The sequence below is a fragment of the Ruditapes philippinarum genome, unplaced genomic scaffold (genome assembly GCF_026571515.1).
Source record: "Ruditapes philippinarum isolate M1 unplaced genomic scaffold, ASM2657151v2 ctg1735_1_1_1_1, whole genome shotgun sequence".
NCBI classification, from domain to species: domain Eukaryota; kingdom Metazoa; phylum Mollusca; class Bivalvia; order Venerida; family Veneridae; genus Ruditapes; species Ruditapes philippinarum.
The window spans coordinates 276744-297058 of NW_026857406.1; the positions used below are offsets into that span (position 1 = coordinate 276744).

The window sequence follows — 20315 nt, forward strand, 5'->3', positions numbered from 1 at the left end:
GTACATCAACTATTAGATCATACCCTCACTTTGGGCACCTCAAATATTCAGTCATATCCTCACTTTGACTACCTTGACTATTCAATCACACCCTCACTTTGGCTACTTCAACTATTCAATCATACCCTCACTTTGGCTACCTTGACTATTCAATCATACCCTCACTTTGGGTACATTGACTATTCATTCGTACCCTCACTTTGGGTACCTTGACTATATTCACTTTGGGTACCTTGACTATATTTGCAAATGTAAGTTGTTTTGTTATTGTTGTTTTTTTGCTTTAAATAAAGATGCTGATAATTTGAACCATGAAATAAACATTCATTTGTAGCACAATTAATCATAGTGTGATAATGTTTCAGACATTTTAATTATAATATTTTCAGACAAGTTCAGAAAATTTAGACCACTACAAGGAAGTATTCAAGGAAACAGTAGATCAGATATTGGCAGATCATCCAGAATGCATTGCTGTTAACTTAATGCAGGGAGTTCTAAATCTACACACTAACTCAAGGTTATTTTATTTAAATATTATTTCCCACTATTCATTATGTTTTAGTGCCCCCTGAGCTTAATAGGGAGAGCATTGGATTTGTAATCCAGAGGTGCTGGTTCAATCCACAGATGAGGTATACTTTTGCTGTGACAATTAACCTCGGAGAGCGAGTTTAACAGTCATTTTTCTCTCACTGCTGATTCAGAAATTATGTGGAATTAGTAGTCAGTCACTTGCGGAGAAATTGAAAATTCCTGGTAAGTTATCCATGAAAGCCAGTTAGGTGGATCGACTGCCGAGATAGGACCAAAATCTGAATTTGCAAAATGGATCTGCCCGTTTGGATTTGGGACTGTCCCTGTTTGGATTTGGGACTGTCCCTGTTCGGATTTGGGGCTGTCCCTGTTTGGATTTGGGACTGTCCCTGTTTGGATTTGGGACTGTTCAGTAGGGAGTTCAAAATCATGTTATTTTAGCATAAAACAGTAGTTCAAAATACTTAAAAAAAATTAATAAAATATCTGCCCTATTGTTCATTTGATCATTATTGATATGTTGTCTGGTATTGATTTATAGATTAGCAAAACATCAGCTGCAGAAGATATTAGATTGTCATGTGACAGGAAGTCAAGGTCATGACCTCTCTATAGCAAGACAAGCTCTTCTACACATACTTGTTAACTCGAAGAAAGACTCAGAACTGATTCAGGTTTGTGAAATTACACAAATACTTTGTCACCTTAGTACAGTAATGGGTTAACTCTTTATATAATTTAATAGGAGTTAACCCATTATTGCACGAAGGTGAATACTTGTCCTTTTATATTAGTTAAATTAGTAAACTAGTATTGTACTTTATCATTTTCTGGTTAATTCAAAATACTTTTTGTGTAGATAAGCATGTTCCCTTCTTTTTGTCAAATCAATTCCATATATTCCATAATTGAAAAAAAACAAAAACAAAAAAAAAACATGATTTGTAACACTCTTGTGGAATATGGCTTTTTATAAGTATAAAGCTATATTAGACTGTTTGTAAGATGTAGAATATTTGTTGATATCTATAGGAAACTTTTATATCAATGAGCATGACATGTTTTTATACATTTTAACTTTAACTAAATATAAATATGCTTATTATTGATGTTGCACTTTCCTATGCCGCCAAATGGCGTTACACTATTTATTTGACATCATGTGGGTAATAATGGTATAGAAACCAAATCACTTTTTACTGCTAGTTTATACAATTAAGTGTGTACATGTTATTGCAAGTAGTGTTTTTTGTTTCAAATCACCTTAACTGTGCAAACTCGTACAATTCAACTTGTATCAATTTTTGAGATAACTGGAAGTAGATCTGTTTCTATATAAGCAGTGGTTATACATTTCTGTTCTGATGAAGCTGACTTGGGGTTACGGAATCAATGAATTTTGTTGATGGACAATTTATGTTTGTACCTAACTATTAAAATAATATTGTTTGTATCTTACTATTAAAATAATATTTAAATTTTCAAGTTAGAAAAATGGACAAGTCAATTAAATATATTACACCTGATAATAGTTTAAAACAATGCAACGATGATTGTCATTACCTCATTATACATTTCTTCTAAAGATGTATAAATAAATTTCATCTTGTATTCACAGGTTATCCTGGATGATGCAACACTAGCAGAGGATACGGAATCATTAAATTATTATAGAAATATCACTGCTTGAAAACAGTCATCTGTGATCAATTTGAAATAATGCCATTTCTGGACAGTATTGTTTAATATAAGAAAAAATTAAGAATATGGAAAAAAAAAAATAAACAAGATATACATGAATACAAAATTATGATGTAATGTTATGATTTGAGTAGATTTCTGTGTTTATTAAGTGTTTTGTGTTGCAGTTCAGTACCCAGCAAACCTTGTAAAGACCCATGGAAATTTTCAGCATGGGTAAAACTAACAAAAACACAAAACTGATAGGGTCAAGACCAATTAAAATTGCAGCTAAGTAATGACTGTAACTTAAAAGATTGATAGTGAGACTATGTATCACCTAATTTTATGACTTTTGTTTGAAATAACGAAAACTCGTATTTCTAGACTTAATTTGTTCATGTTTTTTATGGAGATTGTATCACATTATTGGTCATATCTGGATGGTTAGTCCACCTCACCTAACCAGCTTTCATGGATTACAAACTATTACTACCAATTTCTTCCCAAGTGACAAACTACTAATACAACTTGATTTCTAAATCAGCGGTGAGAAACAAATGACCACTAGACACAATTCCCAAGGTCATTCAGAAATTTTTATGTTGACAAACATGTTATTAATGTTTCATGAAATAAATGTTACTTGCTCAATCTTCTCCATTTTAATGCTCTATGAATTTTTTCGATTAAATATGAGACTTTGGCTTGTATAAGCCATTTTAAGAGGTGTGCAGCATGTAAGTTTTTAATATAGGCTGTGTCTTACTGAATGTGTTGCAACAAGACAAGAAATACCTGAAATAAATGTCCTCGTGCAATTCCTCAGCATCTGCGTAAGTGCCTCAATTATCCCCATAGCAACGGAATGTGCCCCCCCCCCCCACACACACACACACTCAAAAACACACAAAAACAAGAATTTATTTAACAGATTACTTTTTTTTTTTATTTCACCATAAGAAATCATTAACAACAGTACATTTATATAGGACATGAGTAAATATAATTTCACTTAAACTGGAAGAATACCACTATTCTATCAGTTAAAATAATCCCATAAAAATCTAGTGCATTTGATCAAATATTTACTCTAACCAAATTATTCAGTTTCTACATGATAAAACATTTAATAAAAATGTTGATGAAAGCAAATTAGTTTTCAGCAATTAATATCAAGATCTGCTGGACTTGAACTAAAGACAAGATGTTATTTTTTTTTTTTAATATATACATATAGAAAAACAAAGAGCCCAAAAGTTGAAAGTAAAATCAGTTTTAGCACATCGGCACTTCCAGCATGATAAGCTATTATTAGTACAGTTGCAAGTACGTTAACATTCTAGGATGTATATATTATAGATCCTTCATTAGTATTGTTACTTATTTCTTTGTACCTTCACAAATTCCTTAAAAAAAAAAAACCCTCGTAAATGCCGTAGTATTTTCTCATTCACATCAAATGTCAAAGAAAAATAGAAATTAACACTGCAATTTAAACCTAATATAAATGATTACACAGTCAAACACAAGACCGACTTGCGTTAATGTTTCCTACACACGTAACGATAAAGAAACAAATGTCAATTAAGAATGTGAACACATTCAAAATAGGTGCAAACTATATCTATCTATAAACTGTTCACTTACATAGGACTTATATGGACATATATATAAATAACGTGCAAGAAATAAAGAAAAAGAAAATGTTCTTAAATGTTTACACTAATGTTGAAATTCATCATCTGTAAAAAATTGTAAGTCCAGGTTTTCTTTCACTATTGAGTAGAATCTACATGGTCTCGATTAACAGTTTTAGTGTCGCACTTTTACTTGTTTGCGTTTACAAAATCTTCACCTTTCTTGATGTTACCCTTAAGCTCTTCCATGGCATCAGATAATAATTTCTTTTCATATTCAATCAGAGTGCCTATTCCTAGGTTAGCTTTGATTCCATTTTCCTGTAATAGTGTAGCAATAACAGGTGAAAACATGAGATTTTCATAACATACGATTTTTATATTATTTCTTTAATCAAAGTTTGGTAAATATTTTCATCTTCTAACAATATGTTCCTTATGAACTATGAAAGAGTTATGCTTGAACAAAAAATTTGTCATGAAAAAGATACTTAAAAGCAATTTTGATTGCTCTCTTCATTTGACATTTGATGTACGAAACTTATGGTATTGAGAGTATTTTTTAACACCATTGTGTATCATATATTTAAAACATTCAATTTTTTACTGGAATTTATATAATTAGCACCATAGTCCTTAATGTGAAAATGCCCCTCTTTAGATTTGTTTCGAGCATGAGCTGGCACCAAGGACCATTCACCTTCAGCAAATTAATTAAAAAGAGACCATACAAATCCAAGGCTTGTTTTGATTGGTTTACGGCACATCAATCCAGGTCATATGGTGCCATAACAAGAAAAATGATTTCGGTTTCTCCAGGTGTTACAACTTAAAGCAACATCAGCAATCAAAACAACCTTATCTGCAGGCGCTAAGAGATGCACAGATTCCAGTAATTCAAACCCATTTAGTCACCTTTTATTATCATGAAGGGTTAAATGCTGCCTGCAATTATAATGCCTAAACTTCTTACAAGCAACCCCTCAGCCACAAGATGGACAAATCCAAAGTGAGATTTGAACCCATTGCTATAGGTGAAGTGCCAAGAAACAAGATGCATATGAAAGAATATGAAATATAATTTCAGAGATTACGGTATCGAATATTAACTTACATTAAGTTCAACAGGTGTGGCAAAGTAAGTAGCATCGGTTTCATCTGAACGAACATATGCACATTCAATCTTTCCTATAGCTCCACCCATTGCCTCCATTAGGTTTTCAGCAAACTTGGCTGCAGCATAGGCCATCGACAATGTAGCTGAACCCTGTCAAAAAAAGGTTTCACAGATATTTTATTTATACTGAATCTAAATTTTTGCAAGATTTAGAAGTTTAGAAACATTCAAATGTATACAAAATGAAATTTAGCAATAGTTCCCAAGCTTAAATTTATTTAAGAGCTCTCAATTCAACTGATTAAAAAAAATAACATGATGGCCCTTAATCGCTCACCTGAGTCAAAATACTTGTTAATAGAAGATTTTTTTGTTTTTACTATATGCATATAAGGAAAATCAATGACCCCCCACCCCGAGCCATTTTTTTTTAACCCAGGGCTTTTATTTGAACAAACTTGGTAGACACCCAGTAGAAGATGTTTCATGCTTAATATCTAAGCTCTAGCTCTTTGGGTTTTCTAAAAGAAGATTTTTTTAAAGTTTTTACTATATACATATAAAGAAAATCAATGACCCCAGGGACGGGCTGATTTGACCCCAGGGCTTTTATTTGCACAAACTTGGTTAAGCAGATGTTTCATGCCAAATATCTAAGCTCTAGCTCTTTGAATTTCTTAAAAGAAGATATTTTAAGTTTTTCTTTTGGTTGCCATGGCAACCAGTTTTGCAAAGAACTAAATTCTTTGAACAATTTTTAAAGGTGACCACCAAATGAACATTCCTGTGAAGTTTGGATGAAATTGGCTTAGCAGTTAATGAGGAGATGTCATTTAAAGTAAAGGTTTACGGATGGACGCTGGATGAAAAGCGATCGCATAAGCTCACCATGTCACTTTGTGACAGGTGAGCTTAAAAGAAAGAAAAATATTATGAACATAAATTTGGCAAAGATATCAAGTACTCACAGCACCAGCTTTGGCCTCTACGACTTCAGTTCCAGCATTCTGTATTCTGTATGATAATTCTTCACGTTGTTTCTGCAAGGGTAACCAAGTAGCATGTTTTAGTGGCATGATTTATGAAAATATTTTTTTTATTTCATGCTTTCCAGTGTTTTACTGTAATATATCAGATGATTATATTCTGATAAACCACTAGTGAAATTTATAAAATATAATTTTCACTGTAGCCGGACTAGTTCTGAATGCTGATGAAAAGAATATCATAACTAAATGGAATAACAGGCAGAAATAAATGCTGTCATATGTAAATTAGCTTCTTTAGGAAAAGAAATTTGATGTCATCATACATCATGTTAAAATTTTTACAAAATTAGAGAAACTTAACAGAACTATAGTTGAAAATTAATGATGTGACATCAATATGTGATGACATCATAAAGGAGAATGCAAAGCGTAACACGGCAAAATCCGTAAAAAAAATACTTAAAATCACTTAAAAAGCATGAAATAAAAAGTACATTTATTTGTTTTACATATAAGATTGAAAAATCTTTCAGTCGTTGAACACCAGCTATTCTATTTTCACTTGTGGCTATGCCACTCGTGAAAATATTGCAACTGGTGTTCACTCAGTGAAATACATTTCAATCTAACAAGCAAAACAAACAAATATCCTCTATGTAACTTACTAAACAGATGAATAATTAATATTTCTATTCTCGATTTTCACTTTCATTCTTGCATAAAAAATATGTGCACTTGGATAATTAAAGAAGAAAACATTCATTAATGGACAGATTTTCAATTATAGACCATCATCCTAGCATATTCAATGGCTGCAATGTTCTGATTTGCACTCTGCAAATAACTTTCTTAATTCTTAACACTGGACAATCATCTTGACTAGCAACTAGACTTCAAATGAAATAGGAATAGGATAACTATAATGCGAAAGTCTTCATATTTTGTAAGCAAAGGTGCAAAAGTTCAAAAACCTGAAAATGCTGAATTAAGCATAACATGTACTTTAATTTTTAATAAAACACGTTTTTTAATTTCTTTATAAAACAAAAGGAATTTTTAATGAAATATAAAAAACCTTAACTTCAGGCACATGCCTGAAAACTTGAATCCATGTAAAAGCCTTACCAGTCCATAAACCTATATACCTTAGCTTTTACTTTATTTTATATGTAAATAACACATATAAACAAGTAACTATATAGCAAGTAACAAGACTGTATTTGAATAATTAGTAAATTTTCTCTCCAGTTACATCTACTACATATATTGTGTTGATTTGAAAAAGTTTTAATTATTGAAAAAAAGAAAAAGTCCTTACCTGTGGAAAAGAGACAGTGGGTGTACACTGGGATATTAATGGAACTATAGTTACACCGCTATGACCTCCAATGATTGGCAAACTGACAGATTTCACCGGTAAGTCCTGTGAAGCATACGTAAAAACATTGCTATAAACTGTTCAAAGATATCATTTTACAAAAATATGTTTAAAGACCATACAAAAATATCTTAAAAGGTCTTAACAGATGGATAAATTTAGATGCACACCACCATATAAAAGCTTGATAAACGTCTTCCTAATTTAACCCCAATACAGGCCACATTCCTTCCAAACAATCTACTTCATTTGACTTTAATTCATTGATCTTTGCAATTTCTTACTCTCTCAAAATAAACTATGGTATATTTACATTACCTTAGCTTCAGCAATAAATGTACTGGCTCTGACAGCATCCAAAGTTGTTACACCAAATATTCTCTTTGGATCATAGACACCTTCTTGTTTCATTACTTCAGAGGCAATAGGAACAGTTGAGTTTACCTTTCAAATTAAAATTTATAGTGAGATACTTACATACAATGTAATAATATTCTAGTCACAACTATGCATAGCTTTTAACAAATGAAACCTAATCATGTAAAATATAAAAACTGCATTAGTATCTATATTCTATTTAAATTTTCATTGAAATTGTTTTCTCTTCGAATAAATATTAAATTTTATCATAAATTTGCTATAAACATCTGAAAGTTCAAAGCTTGTATATAAATTTTACAAGATATACATACTGGATTTGTTATTACACAGATCATTGCTTTGGGACAATTTTTAGCTACAGCTCGTACTAAATCTCTAACAATGGATGCATTTGTGTTGAACAAGTCATCTCTTGTCATTCCTGTAAGCATAAAAATCATTCAAAATATGACAGCATGAAATAAAAAAGTGTGATTTTCCCAAGAAAGTTTCAATATTTACAACTGTCGTGTAAACTAAGAAAAAAACATAATACTCCAGTTTCAGAAATTTAATTTTCATTTCAAATACATTTTCTTTGTCTATAAACATTCAATCATATATTCTTAAATTCTCATGCAGCACAATTTTTCAGTAAAACAATGAGCTGAATAAAACATAGTTAGATAAAATGATTAAAATTACTGACACGGAAACTCTAGCAATGGTTTTTCAAAGAACTATTGTATAAGGATTGTCTCTATGATTAAGACATGCTTTGTCAGAGAGAATCTAATGTAAGTATACATCATGAAAACATTAGATTTACCTGGTTTTCTTGGCACACCAGCAGGTATAAGAACAACTTCAGCACCTTGAAGACAGTCATCAAGCTGTTCTGGTCCTAGGAATCCCTTTACTTTAGCTTTTGTTGATATGTGACTGAGATCCGCTGCAACACCTGGTGTGTGGTTGATATCATACAAATTTAATCTGGTCACAAATGGTGAGAGTTTTAGAAGAAGTGACAAAGGTTGTCCAATACCACCACTTGCACCAAGCACTGCTACATTTGAGTTATTCTGAAAACACATAACATATGTAACAAGTGTTTAAACATAAAACAGCTACTTTAAACGGGCTGAAAATTTAAATGTTGGCCAGCTTGTCTTGCAGCATGTATAAACAAAAAAGAGAAATGTTTTAGATACTAACAAGTTATGAATATTAAGAAAACAAATTGTGTTACTAACTTACTACGGTGACATACTCTCCAAGATTGGGTAGGTTTTTTTCTCTTTTCAGACACTGTTCTCTTGTATAAGGACATTCAACAGCTGCATGCATTTACTATATCACCAAGTAGAGTCAGTAGCAAATCTTTTTTAAACTGAGTTGCTCTGAGTCTGATGTTTGATAGTGATAACCTGTCATTTTGAACTGACATAATTGGTACACTGGATATTGACAACATCTGTCTGTACATCATACATTCCAAAGCAGATGATACAAACAACAATAAATGAGGAAATACTTTTTTTACAAGTCAAAGGTAAACAAGAGCACTGCATGTGATGGCAACACTTGTCTGCTCAGAGCAACAACTATAACCAATTTTGACATAAATTCTGAATTAAAAATTCCAAAACTTCAACAACTCCAAAAATATTACTTTCAGGATTATACCCCTTGTCTAACAGCTGCACTTTGTTATGACAACCAAGTGTTCCAAGTTTTATTTTGAAAAATGTCAAATGCTGGGCTACATTATGACCATATTTTTCAGGTGGGGTAATAACTCCTTGCAAATGAATTCTTCAGATATAGATAAAACAATTATTTTTTTTCATTAAGTAAGTTTACAGATAATATATAACTAAAATCTAAAAAAAAAATGTTTAGCACCAGTTTCGCATTTTCATTGAAAAAAGTAGTAAGATAAGATCATCATTGACAATAAATATAATGACATCGAATTCAGCACTGGCATGGTTGCCCAAGGCCAGTGAAAATTTGTTCAAGCCAGTGACAGTGTTCGAAATTAGCAATAGTCCGATAGCCCCTGACTACTAAATTTCTCCTCGGGCTACCAACTTTTCACAGTAACAAGCCCAAACAGACTACTGTATTTTCAGAGGCACTATAAACAACTGTTTTGAACAAATGAATCGTGCTAGTAAAATGTCTTTTGGGCTAGTGTATATTCCAATCTGGTAGTCCGACCGGCCTAGTGGATTCAAATCCGAATTTCTTACACTGCAGTGAAAATTTTAAGAAAATTTAGTTAAATATACTATAGTACAATAAATCCAGAAGTTGAATTCGGGGTAGTATCAGTGTTCCCACTTTTATTTTTTATAGTTTATTCAAAATCTTAAATCCATTGAGCCTTAAAATTGTCAATTAGATTAAATATCCCCTTTACAAATCTAGAAGGATACACTTGACTTTTAAGAAATTCCCAAGTGGGAAGTTCGAAATTGCAATTAACTTTCAGGGCTCTCGTTTGGTAAAATTTGGGGCCGAATATCGGCCCCATTCCCCCACCAAAAAAGTGTGTTTTTTGTAAACCGAAAAAAATCCCCCTTGAAATCCCTTGAAATTAATTTTTAACGGGCATAGAAAACGCCGATCGGCGAATGGATATTCCGCGTACTGCAACCGGAAATTAGTAAGTATTCCGCAAACGGCAATCGAAAATTAGTATGTATATATAAATAAAACGTTCAGGACAGGTTTTAGCATTCCAACATGTCGCACAATTTCAAGTAGTACCGCAAAAAATAACAGAAATATTTCATGAAAGCAGCTTAACGAGGTTTATTTGTTAACTGAATCTTACATTCACTGTTTTCTGTTTTTTGGATGAAAAATATTTGAAAATCATGCAAAATTCCCCCCTTGCATGGACCCTGGCCCCAGTCTCAAAATGCTAACGAGAGCCCTGACTATTTACATAACGGTCATAACCTCAGTCCTTGGTAAGAAAAGTATGATGCAACAAGTCATTTATCCCAATGCCATACAGGACAATTTGCAGACCATAATTCAATGAAATATCTTATTAGAAAGCCTTAAATTTACATTCAATTCTTTTTTTAATCAGAATGTCATAGAAGATAGATGAAGAGAACAAAAGATCCCAAGATGCATTGAATCATCTTCATAAACAACCTATTTTCCTTTGAAAACATTTCATTTGACACCAGATTAAATATTTAGTAACATTACTGATGATATAAGTGTAAAAGTTCATTTCTCAGTGAAATCTAAACAAAATTTGATGAGAAATGATTGATCATGACATTACAAAATAAAGTTGTCTCCCTTTGCAATGTCCTTCAAATCTATGCACTTGAATGTTTGACATCTAGATACTTCTCACAATGTTATTTGTGCTGCAAAGCTAGAAATGATTATGAATGATGTAATAAAGGAAGCTTTTCGATTTTAAACAAGCTGAACTCTTCCATAATCTAAAGTTCAGCATCACCCCATCAGACAAGTTTGCAGTCGAACGTGATTGAAGCAGAACATGCACATTGATGGAACAACTAGTGAAAAGATCATTGTCACAACGATTGTAAAATTATTACCTGTTGTGTTGTCGAAAAGGACCGGCTTAGTAAGCAAGAAGTTGGTCTGGCAATGCGTGAAAGCATGATTAAATGTTAATTTGACCGGCGTTTGTAGACAGTATGAAAACCAGGAACACCGGAAACGGAAGTGCGTTAATACTTTGTGCGCATGCAGGAATATTAGTCCGCACTTAACAACACTTGCACTAATTTCAAGGTGAATTTTTCAAAAGTGTTTTGTGTAAATTACTAAATTTTAGTTGATATTTTAGGATATTTGACAAATATAAAAATTATTGTTTGAATTGTAATTTATTCATCCGTTTTCGTTTCTTTTCTTATCTTATTAACGGAACTCTTTTTTTGGCTCAATAGTTTGTTTACAACAGGTGTTCTGAGGCAATAAAGACATGAAAGAAATGTAAAGTTGATAACAAATACTAAATTAGGTTTATTTTGTAAATTGCAGACAATATGGAGGGCTTAGCATTAATAGAGCCAAATGAACTTTATAATATGCTCCAACAAGCAGCCGTTTATTCTAATTTAAGTGACAATAATTACCTTTTATTGATAGGTGAGTATGAAAAATAAAATTTGTGGATATTTTTAATATCCTGGTATATTTTTTTATGACTCAACTTGGTGCATGATACTGATACTTATAAGCACTTAATGTAATTGTTGCATCATTATTGTGTCATATAATTTGTGTGATTTATTTAAACATTTGTTTAATTCTAAAATAAAAGGCTTTTAGTTTTGGAATATCATTCCAGGACTAGATCTAATACTACATGTATCATGTATGACTGAGCTATCACTACATTTGCATATATTCTGCCCGAAATAGATAACATCTCTAAATACCAGGACATTCTTCCTTGCTTAATTCACCCTCGGATTTCTTAGAATTTGTCCTTGCATGGTTTTCATTTAAGGCAGCACAACTGATTTTAACAGCATTAATAATAGCCGATGATATGGATCACAATCTGTTAATAATAAAAAACCCTGCGTCAGATTTCTCTGATTTACAGAGCAATGTGAATTAAACTCTATATGTAATCATGGTCCCCAGTTAGGTGCAAAATATCCCAGGGTGAGCAAAATGTAAAGCTTGACCAGTACTCAAACCCATGTTCTACAGAATATTGTTCAGGGGCTCTATCCATTTATAGCTTTCCTGCCACTTCTTAATAAGTGTACTGAGTACTGAATGGTGAGAAGACTATTAATACAAAACAATACATACTTTTTTTTTATAACTTAGAAATGTTTAATGTAGTAAAGATAATAGATATAATGTTGTAAAGTAAAATTTATTTTTATAATTGTGAAGCTAAATTTCTTATTTCAGATGCAAGAAACAAGAATGAATACAATGAAAGCCATGTTGTCACTGCAAAAAAAGCACCAAAGGTAAGATAATATCAGAGGTCATCACGTACATTGTTTGATGTCCTTATATTTGACAATTGTTGATATATATTCTTATATCTGTCTGTGCTAATTTGTAGTGTAAATAAATTTTTTTTGCTAATTTGTAGTGTAAATAAATTTTTTTTGCTAATTTGTAGTGTAAATAAAAATGAAAATACTCATATTTATTATTTTAGATTTAAATATAATTGTTCTACATCAAACTGTTGGAGCAAATTAAAAAGCTACAGTAGTAAGTGTAATAGTTGTACATAAATAGATATATTATACATCTTTGAACAAAATGTATGATACAGATTGATTTATACTGCTAAATGATTTAAATTTGTGTTTTTAATATTTGCAGGTTTTTTGTCTTTTGTATTTTTTCTATATTTGTGTAAATGTGTTGCTGGATATAACATAAGATACACAAAATTTGGGCTAAAATGATATTTGTGAATATTAACAAAAGTTAATCTTATGTGAATTAAACCAGTTGGTTACAGGTTTTGTTCAAGTGCACTTTTTGTGCCTGAAATTAATGCACAGAAGGGCATCTAATACGTCTTCCATCAAAAGTAATGCTGGAAAGTCACCATATGCCTTATTAACTGTGTTGGGTTGATTAAAACAAAGATATTCACAAATATTCTTGGCATGAAATGTGCTGAAATCTTCAGTTTATTGTTCACTCTTGTTAAGATAAAAATAATAAATTCTGTTTTGCTTATGAATGACCTTGGACATAAAGTTATAACAAATTTCTGATGTCATTGTCACATTCTGCCAGATTATTAATTGTATTATACTAAGGCAACTTTTAAACCTAATTGAGATCTGTTTTGCAGGATTATTCAGATATTTACCCATAATGGTGCTCTAATTTGTTGTATTTCAGAATAAGGATGGTCAATTCTTTGTACCTTTTGATGCAGAATTGGAATGCAAACAGAATGTTGTAGTCTATGACAGTAATTCTAGTAACCTTAATGAAGTCAGTAAGTACTCCAGACATTTTTCTGTGACGTTTAACACTGAAGCATTTACTTTAACAGTCAGTACAGTGAATGAAGTATTATCATCATATTTCAGGCCATTTTCCCAAGATCATATATTGCTAATGTCAATTAAAAAAAAACAGATTGCCAAAATTGCGTTATCATATTTATCACATAATCCACAGCACAGGAGTGTAATAAAGCCATGTAATAAAAGCTATTTTACACTAATGGAATAACACTTTGATGTGACAATCATTTGAGTGTACAAACATAGTATTTAAAAGCACACTTAATTAATTGTGAGCATTCCACTGTAGATGCATGACAAAGGAAAATGACTCTTTAACTGTATTTATATATGTGATAAATAGAATATTATATTAGATGTGTAGATTTAATACTTAGTTTATTGAACTCAATGAATAAAACAATATATTATGTTCACAGGAGGCTTAGGCATGATATGATTCTCTTGAAATCTCGTTCAATAAATTTATATAAGTCTACATTTATTCAATATTCTCTATAATTATTATATTTTGTGATTTTTCAGCTGATGCAACTGACTGTGGGTCACTGCTGTGGGAAATGGGTAGTAGACATAAAGTTAATATTTTAAAAGGTATGATATAGTTAAGATATAACTTAATAAGGGCATATATTTTAGGATTCCAATTAGACTTTTTTTATGTTATGTCCAAGTTTCATGACCTTGACTTTCAATGGACTTTTATGTCATATTTGACCTTGAATTCTATTTATATTATACTAATCACATGTATCATTTATATTTTACATACATGACTCACAGGGAGTTCTATAAATATCTTACAGAATGTATTGGTAATGTTCAATTGATCAATAGATTGAGGCAGTCTTTTTTACATTTTATTCAAAACATTGTATATGGCACCAAATATTGGTCTATTGCCATTATAATAGTCAATCTTTTGAAATGCATGTTACAGTATAGCTTGTTCAGCATCATCTTAGCTGCAAAAAGATGAGCATGATGTCTCTTTTTTACTGCAAAAACAGTCATTTTATATGTTACATGTGAGAATACCAGTCAGCTGGATAACATATATAGTTAAACCTGTGTTTAAAGACCATCTCTGAATAAAAATTGACCTGTTAATAAAGACCACTATTCAAAACCAATTTATTTGTTGAATAGAACATAGGAACCTCCAAATAGTGACCACTTGTCTATTAAGGTCACATTTTGTCTCTCCTTTAGGTGGCCTTTGTTCACAGGTTTTACTGTATATGTATTTAACAGTTATGGCATATAATCTTTAAAGAAAGATTTAAAACTGGATATTAGTGGTTAAAGCGTATAAAGCTATACTAGTATATCTGATGCAAAAATTATTGTTTGGATTTTCAAAAGAATACTTCCAAAATGCTAATATGAAATAAAAATGGCAATAAATTGCCTTACAGTAAATTGAGTGGCGCATGCACAAAGTCATTGCTTAACGGATAAAACCCTACTTAAAATAGCAAAATAATATTTTGTTCCGGAACATTTTATACTGTTAACGACTACATTATTTATGTGTTTTAAATAACAGAGACATTCTATGTTACAACTTTTTTAGAAATCAACCATATCATAATGGAACCAATATAATTTTACTGTTGATAAATTTTTTTTAAATATTTCATAAGATATAGCTTTATACCCTTTAAAGGTTGTTATTTCTATATAATGTAATGCATGTATATACATGTATATACATGTAAATAACTAGTAGTTTGTATACATGTTACACTAATTATTTATACATATTATTTTGACAGGTGGCTATGAAGAGTTCTCGGCACTGTATCCATTCCTTAGAACACAGAAAATTATTTTTATGCCAAAGGTATGTTTAAGGAACTTTAAAAAGACTGTTTAATGCAGCAACAGACATTTCTAAAATTATTTCTGTAAAGAAAAAAAAAACTGACATGCTGTATTAATATTACACAATTTTATTTCAGGGTCAAATGTTCATAAAAGTAAAAATACTTGTAAAAAAAAAATACATGTATTTCCTATTTATTTAACAATCTCATTAATGAATATCGTTTTTTTTTTTTTTTTAATTCTTCACTTATTACTCCTGATTTAAATGGCTCCTATAATGCATTTTGCAAATTTTTCCAACATACATGTACATGTATATTGATACAGGATCATAGATTTTTATTTCATTTTATGCATACCTAAGGTTTTAACTATTCAATAATTAATGATGTACAACATTGTATATCTACCTGTAAAACCAAAAAATGAATTTGTATTTTCTTTATATATTTTTTTTAGTAACTTAAATGCAGATGGTTTTGTGATTTAAATTCAATGTGGATGGTTTTGTGATTTAATTTAAATGTAGATGGTTTTGTGATTTTCAGGAGTTAGATGAAATTAAGCCATATCCCGCAGAGATTATTCCAGGATTTCTGTATCTAGGCAACTGGCGTCAAGGCAACGCACCATACATACAGAAAGACGTGAAGATTAAAGCACATATCAATTGTTGCGTGGAGGCTGAAACATTGTAAGTTATACAACATTATATGCCTTTTCATATTTTATTCCTATTATAAACCTTAGTTTTCAGACTTATTTTTTAGACTTGGAATCTCTGTTGCAGCTAAGTGCTGTTAAATAATTTCCTTGAATCATGCTGTATAAAGTTGAATTCCATTTTGGCAAGCTTTGGAATTTTTTTTTGATATATATGTATTTTTTTTAAATATCAAATGAAGACATTTTATGTGTACATTTTGTTTGTCCAAAAATATATCTTTTTACATGATGTACATGTATGCCAACAGTGGAGTTTTAAAATTTTGCCCGTCATCATGGTAACGCTTAACATATATTATAATGGCACAATTTGAAAAAATATTGTTATATCTATGAATTGCCAATCACCAATCTCAAAATTAATAATATGCAATATATACTTATTTTAGTTTTCCAGAGGCAGGGCCTCAGTTGTTACATATTCAGGTGGAAGACTCAAATGAGGCAGAAGTACTGGGGAAGTTTGAACTGGCTTGTAAATTTATAGGTAAGTAGAAATATGCTGGTCTGAAATGTATCACTGTTTTTCTTGACCTTTATTTGCTAACCAAATTATCAAGGCCAAAATTATCAGTAACTAATTTTCTGCTTTAAAACAAATTTAATTATTCATGAAAAAAACAAAACCAAAAAAAAAACCAAACATATTTCTGTTATTTTTTTACTTTAAAACTAAAAATACCAGCTAAAAATGGCATTTCTATTCCTTGTTTGAAGATGAAGATTGGCAGGCCAAAACTTATATCTATGTGCCCTTAAAACTAATCATTTAGGCCTAAAACATTATTCCTTTTTCTAGTTACACAAACTCTTTAAGTTGAAAAACAATATTTCTTGTTCATGTTTCACATATAAATTATTCTAGCTAAATGGTTATCTATTTTCATTTAATTTAACAACTAACCTGCTAATTTTGTCAAAATGGATTTGCCCAACATTGAATTTTGGAGCAGTCCATTGAAAAGTTAAGGGATTTCAACATTAAACAAAAAATTGACCTAACATCAGCAAAGTGCTTAGAAAGACTTCAGGGAAGTGAAGACTGACTTTTCAGAGGCTCTATAATGGTGGCAAAGTCTAATCACTTTTGGTTCTAACAGGGTAAATGAAATGGACTGTTTATTTCATTTTTCAGAAAATAAAAGAGAGAAAAAAGAGCCAGTTTTAGTGTTCTCCAACCTAGGAATTAGCAGAAGTGCAGCTATTGTAATAGCCTACATGATGTACTACAAAAATTGCTCAGATAAAGTATGACCTTTATTTTATATTGTACACTTGTATCAGTGGGATATAATCTGCATCACACACTGTACATTTATATCAATAATTGTGAAAACAATTTCCAAATCCTCACTGTACATTTACATCTACATGTATATCGAACCCTAATTGTGCAAATAATCAAATATATGGTACATATAAGAGAATACCTACCTTTGTTACTATGCATCAATAATTTGATTCTTTGGCTTAGCTAGTGGTCCAAAATGTTGTGCTATTTCGATTAAAAATTGATAGTTATGAGTTTGACTCCCTGGCATGGAGCAGGATTTTTTTCTCATGCCTTTACATCAGTTTCTGTTACAAATTTGAAATATTGGTAGAAATAAAAAGATGTGTTCTTTTATTATATTGCTGTGCGTATACCTTGCAACATATATTGTTTGTATTAACAATTGAATTAAGGATGAATGACTGGACAATAGCAAAAAAATATAATGTGTTTCTTATAAGTCTAAAAAGGTATGACCATTTGCCTGGTCTTCTTTTATGCTATATACATTGAGGTATATATATATATTGGAAGCCATTTTAAGAGTATTGGTACCTTGATCTTGGGTTCGTTATCAGCTGTTGTGGAGATTGGAAGCTTCAAGAGGCCAAGCAGTTCCATGGATGTTCAATTGTTGCCAGTAGCAAAATCCACAATATTAGAAAACAAGTTTCATTCTCTATACATGTATAACATTTGGCTTTAATATAGGGATAATGGTTCGTCCTCAGAAATCTTTTTGAAACAATCTTATTTTGTTTAAGAAATAAGGGCTTTCTAGTGCCAGAAATGCTCAAACATTTTATTACCAAACACCTCACAGTGATTTGATTGTGTAGCAAAGCAAAGGGGACAACTGTGTTGAAGTTTATTTGTACAAGTTTGATTTGCTTGTTTCTTAGTATGTTTTGATATTTTTCATTTGATTTGCATATTTCAGGAAGCATTTGAACATGTTAAGAAATGTTGTAACAGTGTACAGCCAAATACAGCATTCCTGGAACAGCTTGAATCATGGAATAAACAGCGCACTGGATAACTCCATATAAACAATGTAATTCTGTTGCCGTCTGCTGCGTAAATCACTTGTTATGAATAAAAGAAAATATTGTTGACATAGTATTTATTATAGATACATTTAGAAAACACTTCCATATGAATTTTTATTGTTGTTATTTTTTCTACAAAATTAATGCATGGAGCAAAGGTATATTGTAAAGTGAGTTATAATATAATATGAATTGTTGAGTAGACATTTTTGCCCTATTAATGTCACATATCACAGTTTTATTATTCCATTTTATCTTACAGAGAGTGTGTGTGTTACTAAAAGTGGTATCATTTTTTTAAAGTAAAAGACACAGTTTTCAGATTCAAGTTTCGGCCTTACTGAAAAGAATTTAAACAATTTTGCATATGATTTAAAAGTAGAATTATCATGGACATAAATGAGCAAAACATTCTTTGTTATATATCTAACAAATGTACAGTAAAAATATCTTGTATTTTTATATTATACACACACATGTTTTATGCTTGAAGCTTGTAAAGAGATCAAATTCAAATTTTTTATACCTTTTCATTTTTTCAAACAATATGGTTACCTTGCATTTGTTGAAAACTTTTTTTATACAAAGATTTTTATTTGTTAGAAAATGATAATCTGTATGAATTCAAATCAAGGTTAAAATCTGTTCTTATAGTTGTCAGTTATATTTCTTTTTGTCCCTAAATTAAAATGTTATGTTATCATATAAATGTTATGTTATTATAATTGGCATCTGTGATAGTCAAATTATGTCAGACTTTCTTTTAAAATGTTTCGTTTTTAGCTCGACTTTTCTATGAAAAGGGGAGCTATCCTACTCGCCCCGGCGTCGGCGTTGGCGTCACACCTTGGTTAAGTTTTTCGTACCACCCCACTTTATTTCAGAAGTATTACAAGTATGGCTTTGAAACTTACCATACTTGTTCACCATCATAACCTCCATCTACAGACAAGAGTACATAACTCTGTCAAGGTTTTTGACAGAATTATGGCCCTTTTTTGACTTAGAAAGTGTATTGAGCTTGGTTAAGTTTTTTGTACCACCTCACTTTATTTCAAAACCATTGGAGGTATTGCTTTGAAACTGACCATACTTGTTTACCATCACGACCTTCATCAACAGACAAGAGGACATAACTCTGTCAAGGTTTTTGACAGAATTATGCCCCTTTTTGACTTAGAAAATACATTGAATATGGGTAAAATCCACTTATTGCCTTAACCCTTTGAGATATTGCTTTGAAACTTTTAATGCTATTTCACATCATTACCCCCATCTGTACGCAAGAGAAGGTAACTCTGTCAAGGATTTGTTTTAAAAATTAAGGCCTTTTACCAGCCCTCTTTTGACTTAAACATTTCAAACTTTGCTGCAGTGTTCAAGGGTATCACACAATTCAGTAAAATAATTCTTCACTAAATATCTTAATGCTCATGGCCATTGTTCACTTTAAAAATACAGAGATTCTTGTATTGCCTTTTACTGCAAAAACTTTTTTTATTGGCAAGCAATAAAAAAGTCGAGCGCGCTGTCTTACGGACAGCTCTTGTTTTGTTTGTGTTATATAACTTTTATAAATATTTTATATATTTCTTACAAATGTTGTTTGTGTATCGGGTATAATACTTGTGTAATTTGTTTGTTTTCTTACACATGTTTCTTGTTATTCTCTAATATATTAATTACATGTATTCTTTCTACAAA

The 20315-nt window shown here is 31.0% G+C and overlaps 3 protein-coding genes across 4 annotated transcripts in view; 2 read left to right on the forward strand and 1 right to left on the reverse strand.

Moving 5' to 3' along the window:
- LOC132749631 (tetratricopeptide repeat protein 37-like) overlaps positions 1 to 2605 on the forward strand; it is a 123748-nt gene extending 121143 nt beyond the window's left edge. For both annotated transcript variants that reach the window (XM_060739476.1, XM_060739474.1), the window contains exons 41-43: positions 390 to 520; positions 1079 to 1211; positions 2156 to 2605. In XM_060739476.1, the coding sequence (XP_060595459.1) occupies positions 390 to 520; positions 1079 to 1211; positions 2156 to 2227 (336 nt within the window). In that variant the 3' untranslated portion in view covers positions 2228 to 2605. The remainder of the gene's footprint in view (positions 1 to 389; positions 521 to 1078; positions 1212 to 2155) is intronic.
- A 1029-nt stretch (positions 2606 to 3634) lies between these two features.
- Positions 3635 to 11457, reverse strand: LOC132749638 (malate dehydrogenase, mitochondrial-like). Its single transcript, XM_060739483.1, has 8 exons — positions 11298 to 11457; positions 8531 to 8783; positions 8034 to 8143; positions 7660 to 7785; positions 7282 to 7386; positions 5943 to 6014; positions 4972 to 5124; positions 3635 to 4178 (listed from the first exon to the last, which is right to left on the reverse strand). Exons 1-8 carry the CDS (start codon positions 11361 to 11363, stop codon positions 4047 to 4049), a joined length of 1017 nt encoding a protein of 338 aa, XP_060595466.1. The 5' UTR covers positions 11364 to 11457; the 3' UTR covers positions 3635 to 4046.
- A 196-nt stretch (positions 11458 to 11653) lies between these two features.
- Positions 11654 to 18718, forward strand: LOC132749639 (serine/threonine/tyrosine-interacting-like protein 1). The gene is made up of 9 exons (XM_060739484.1): positions 11654 to 11856; positions 12640 to 12701; positions 13603 to 13702; positions 14259 to 14327; positions 15512 to 15579; positions 16112 to 16257; positions 16679 to 16776; positions 17425 to 17537; positions 18503 to 18718. Exons 1-9 carry the CDS (start codon positions 11754 to 11756, stop codon positions 18599 to 18601), a joined length of 858 nt encoding a protein of 285 aa, XP_060595467.1. The 5' UTR covers positions 11654 to 11753; the 3' UTR covers positions 18602 to 18718.
- Positions 18719 to 20315: the final 1597 nt, after the last annotated feature.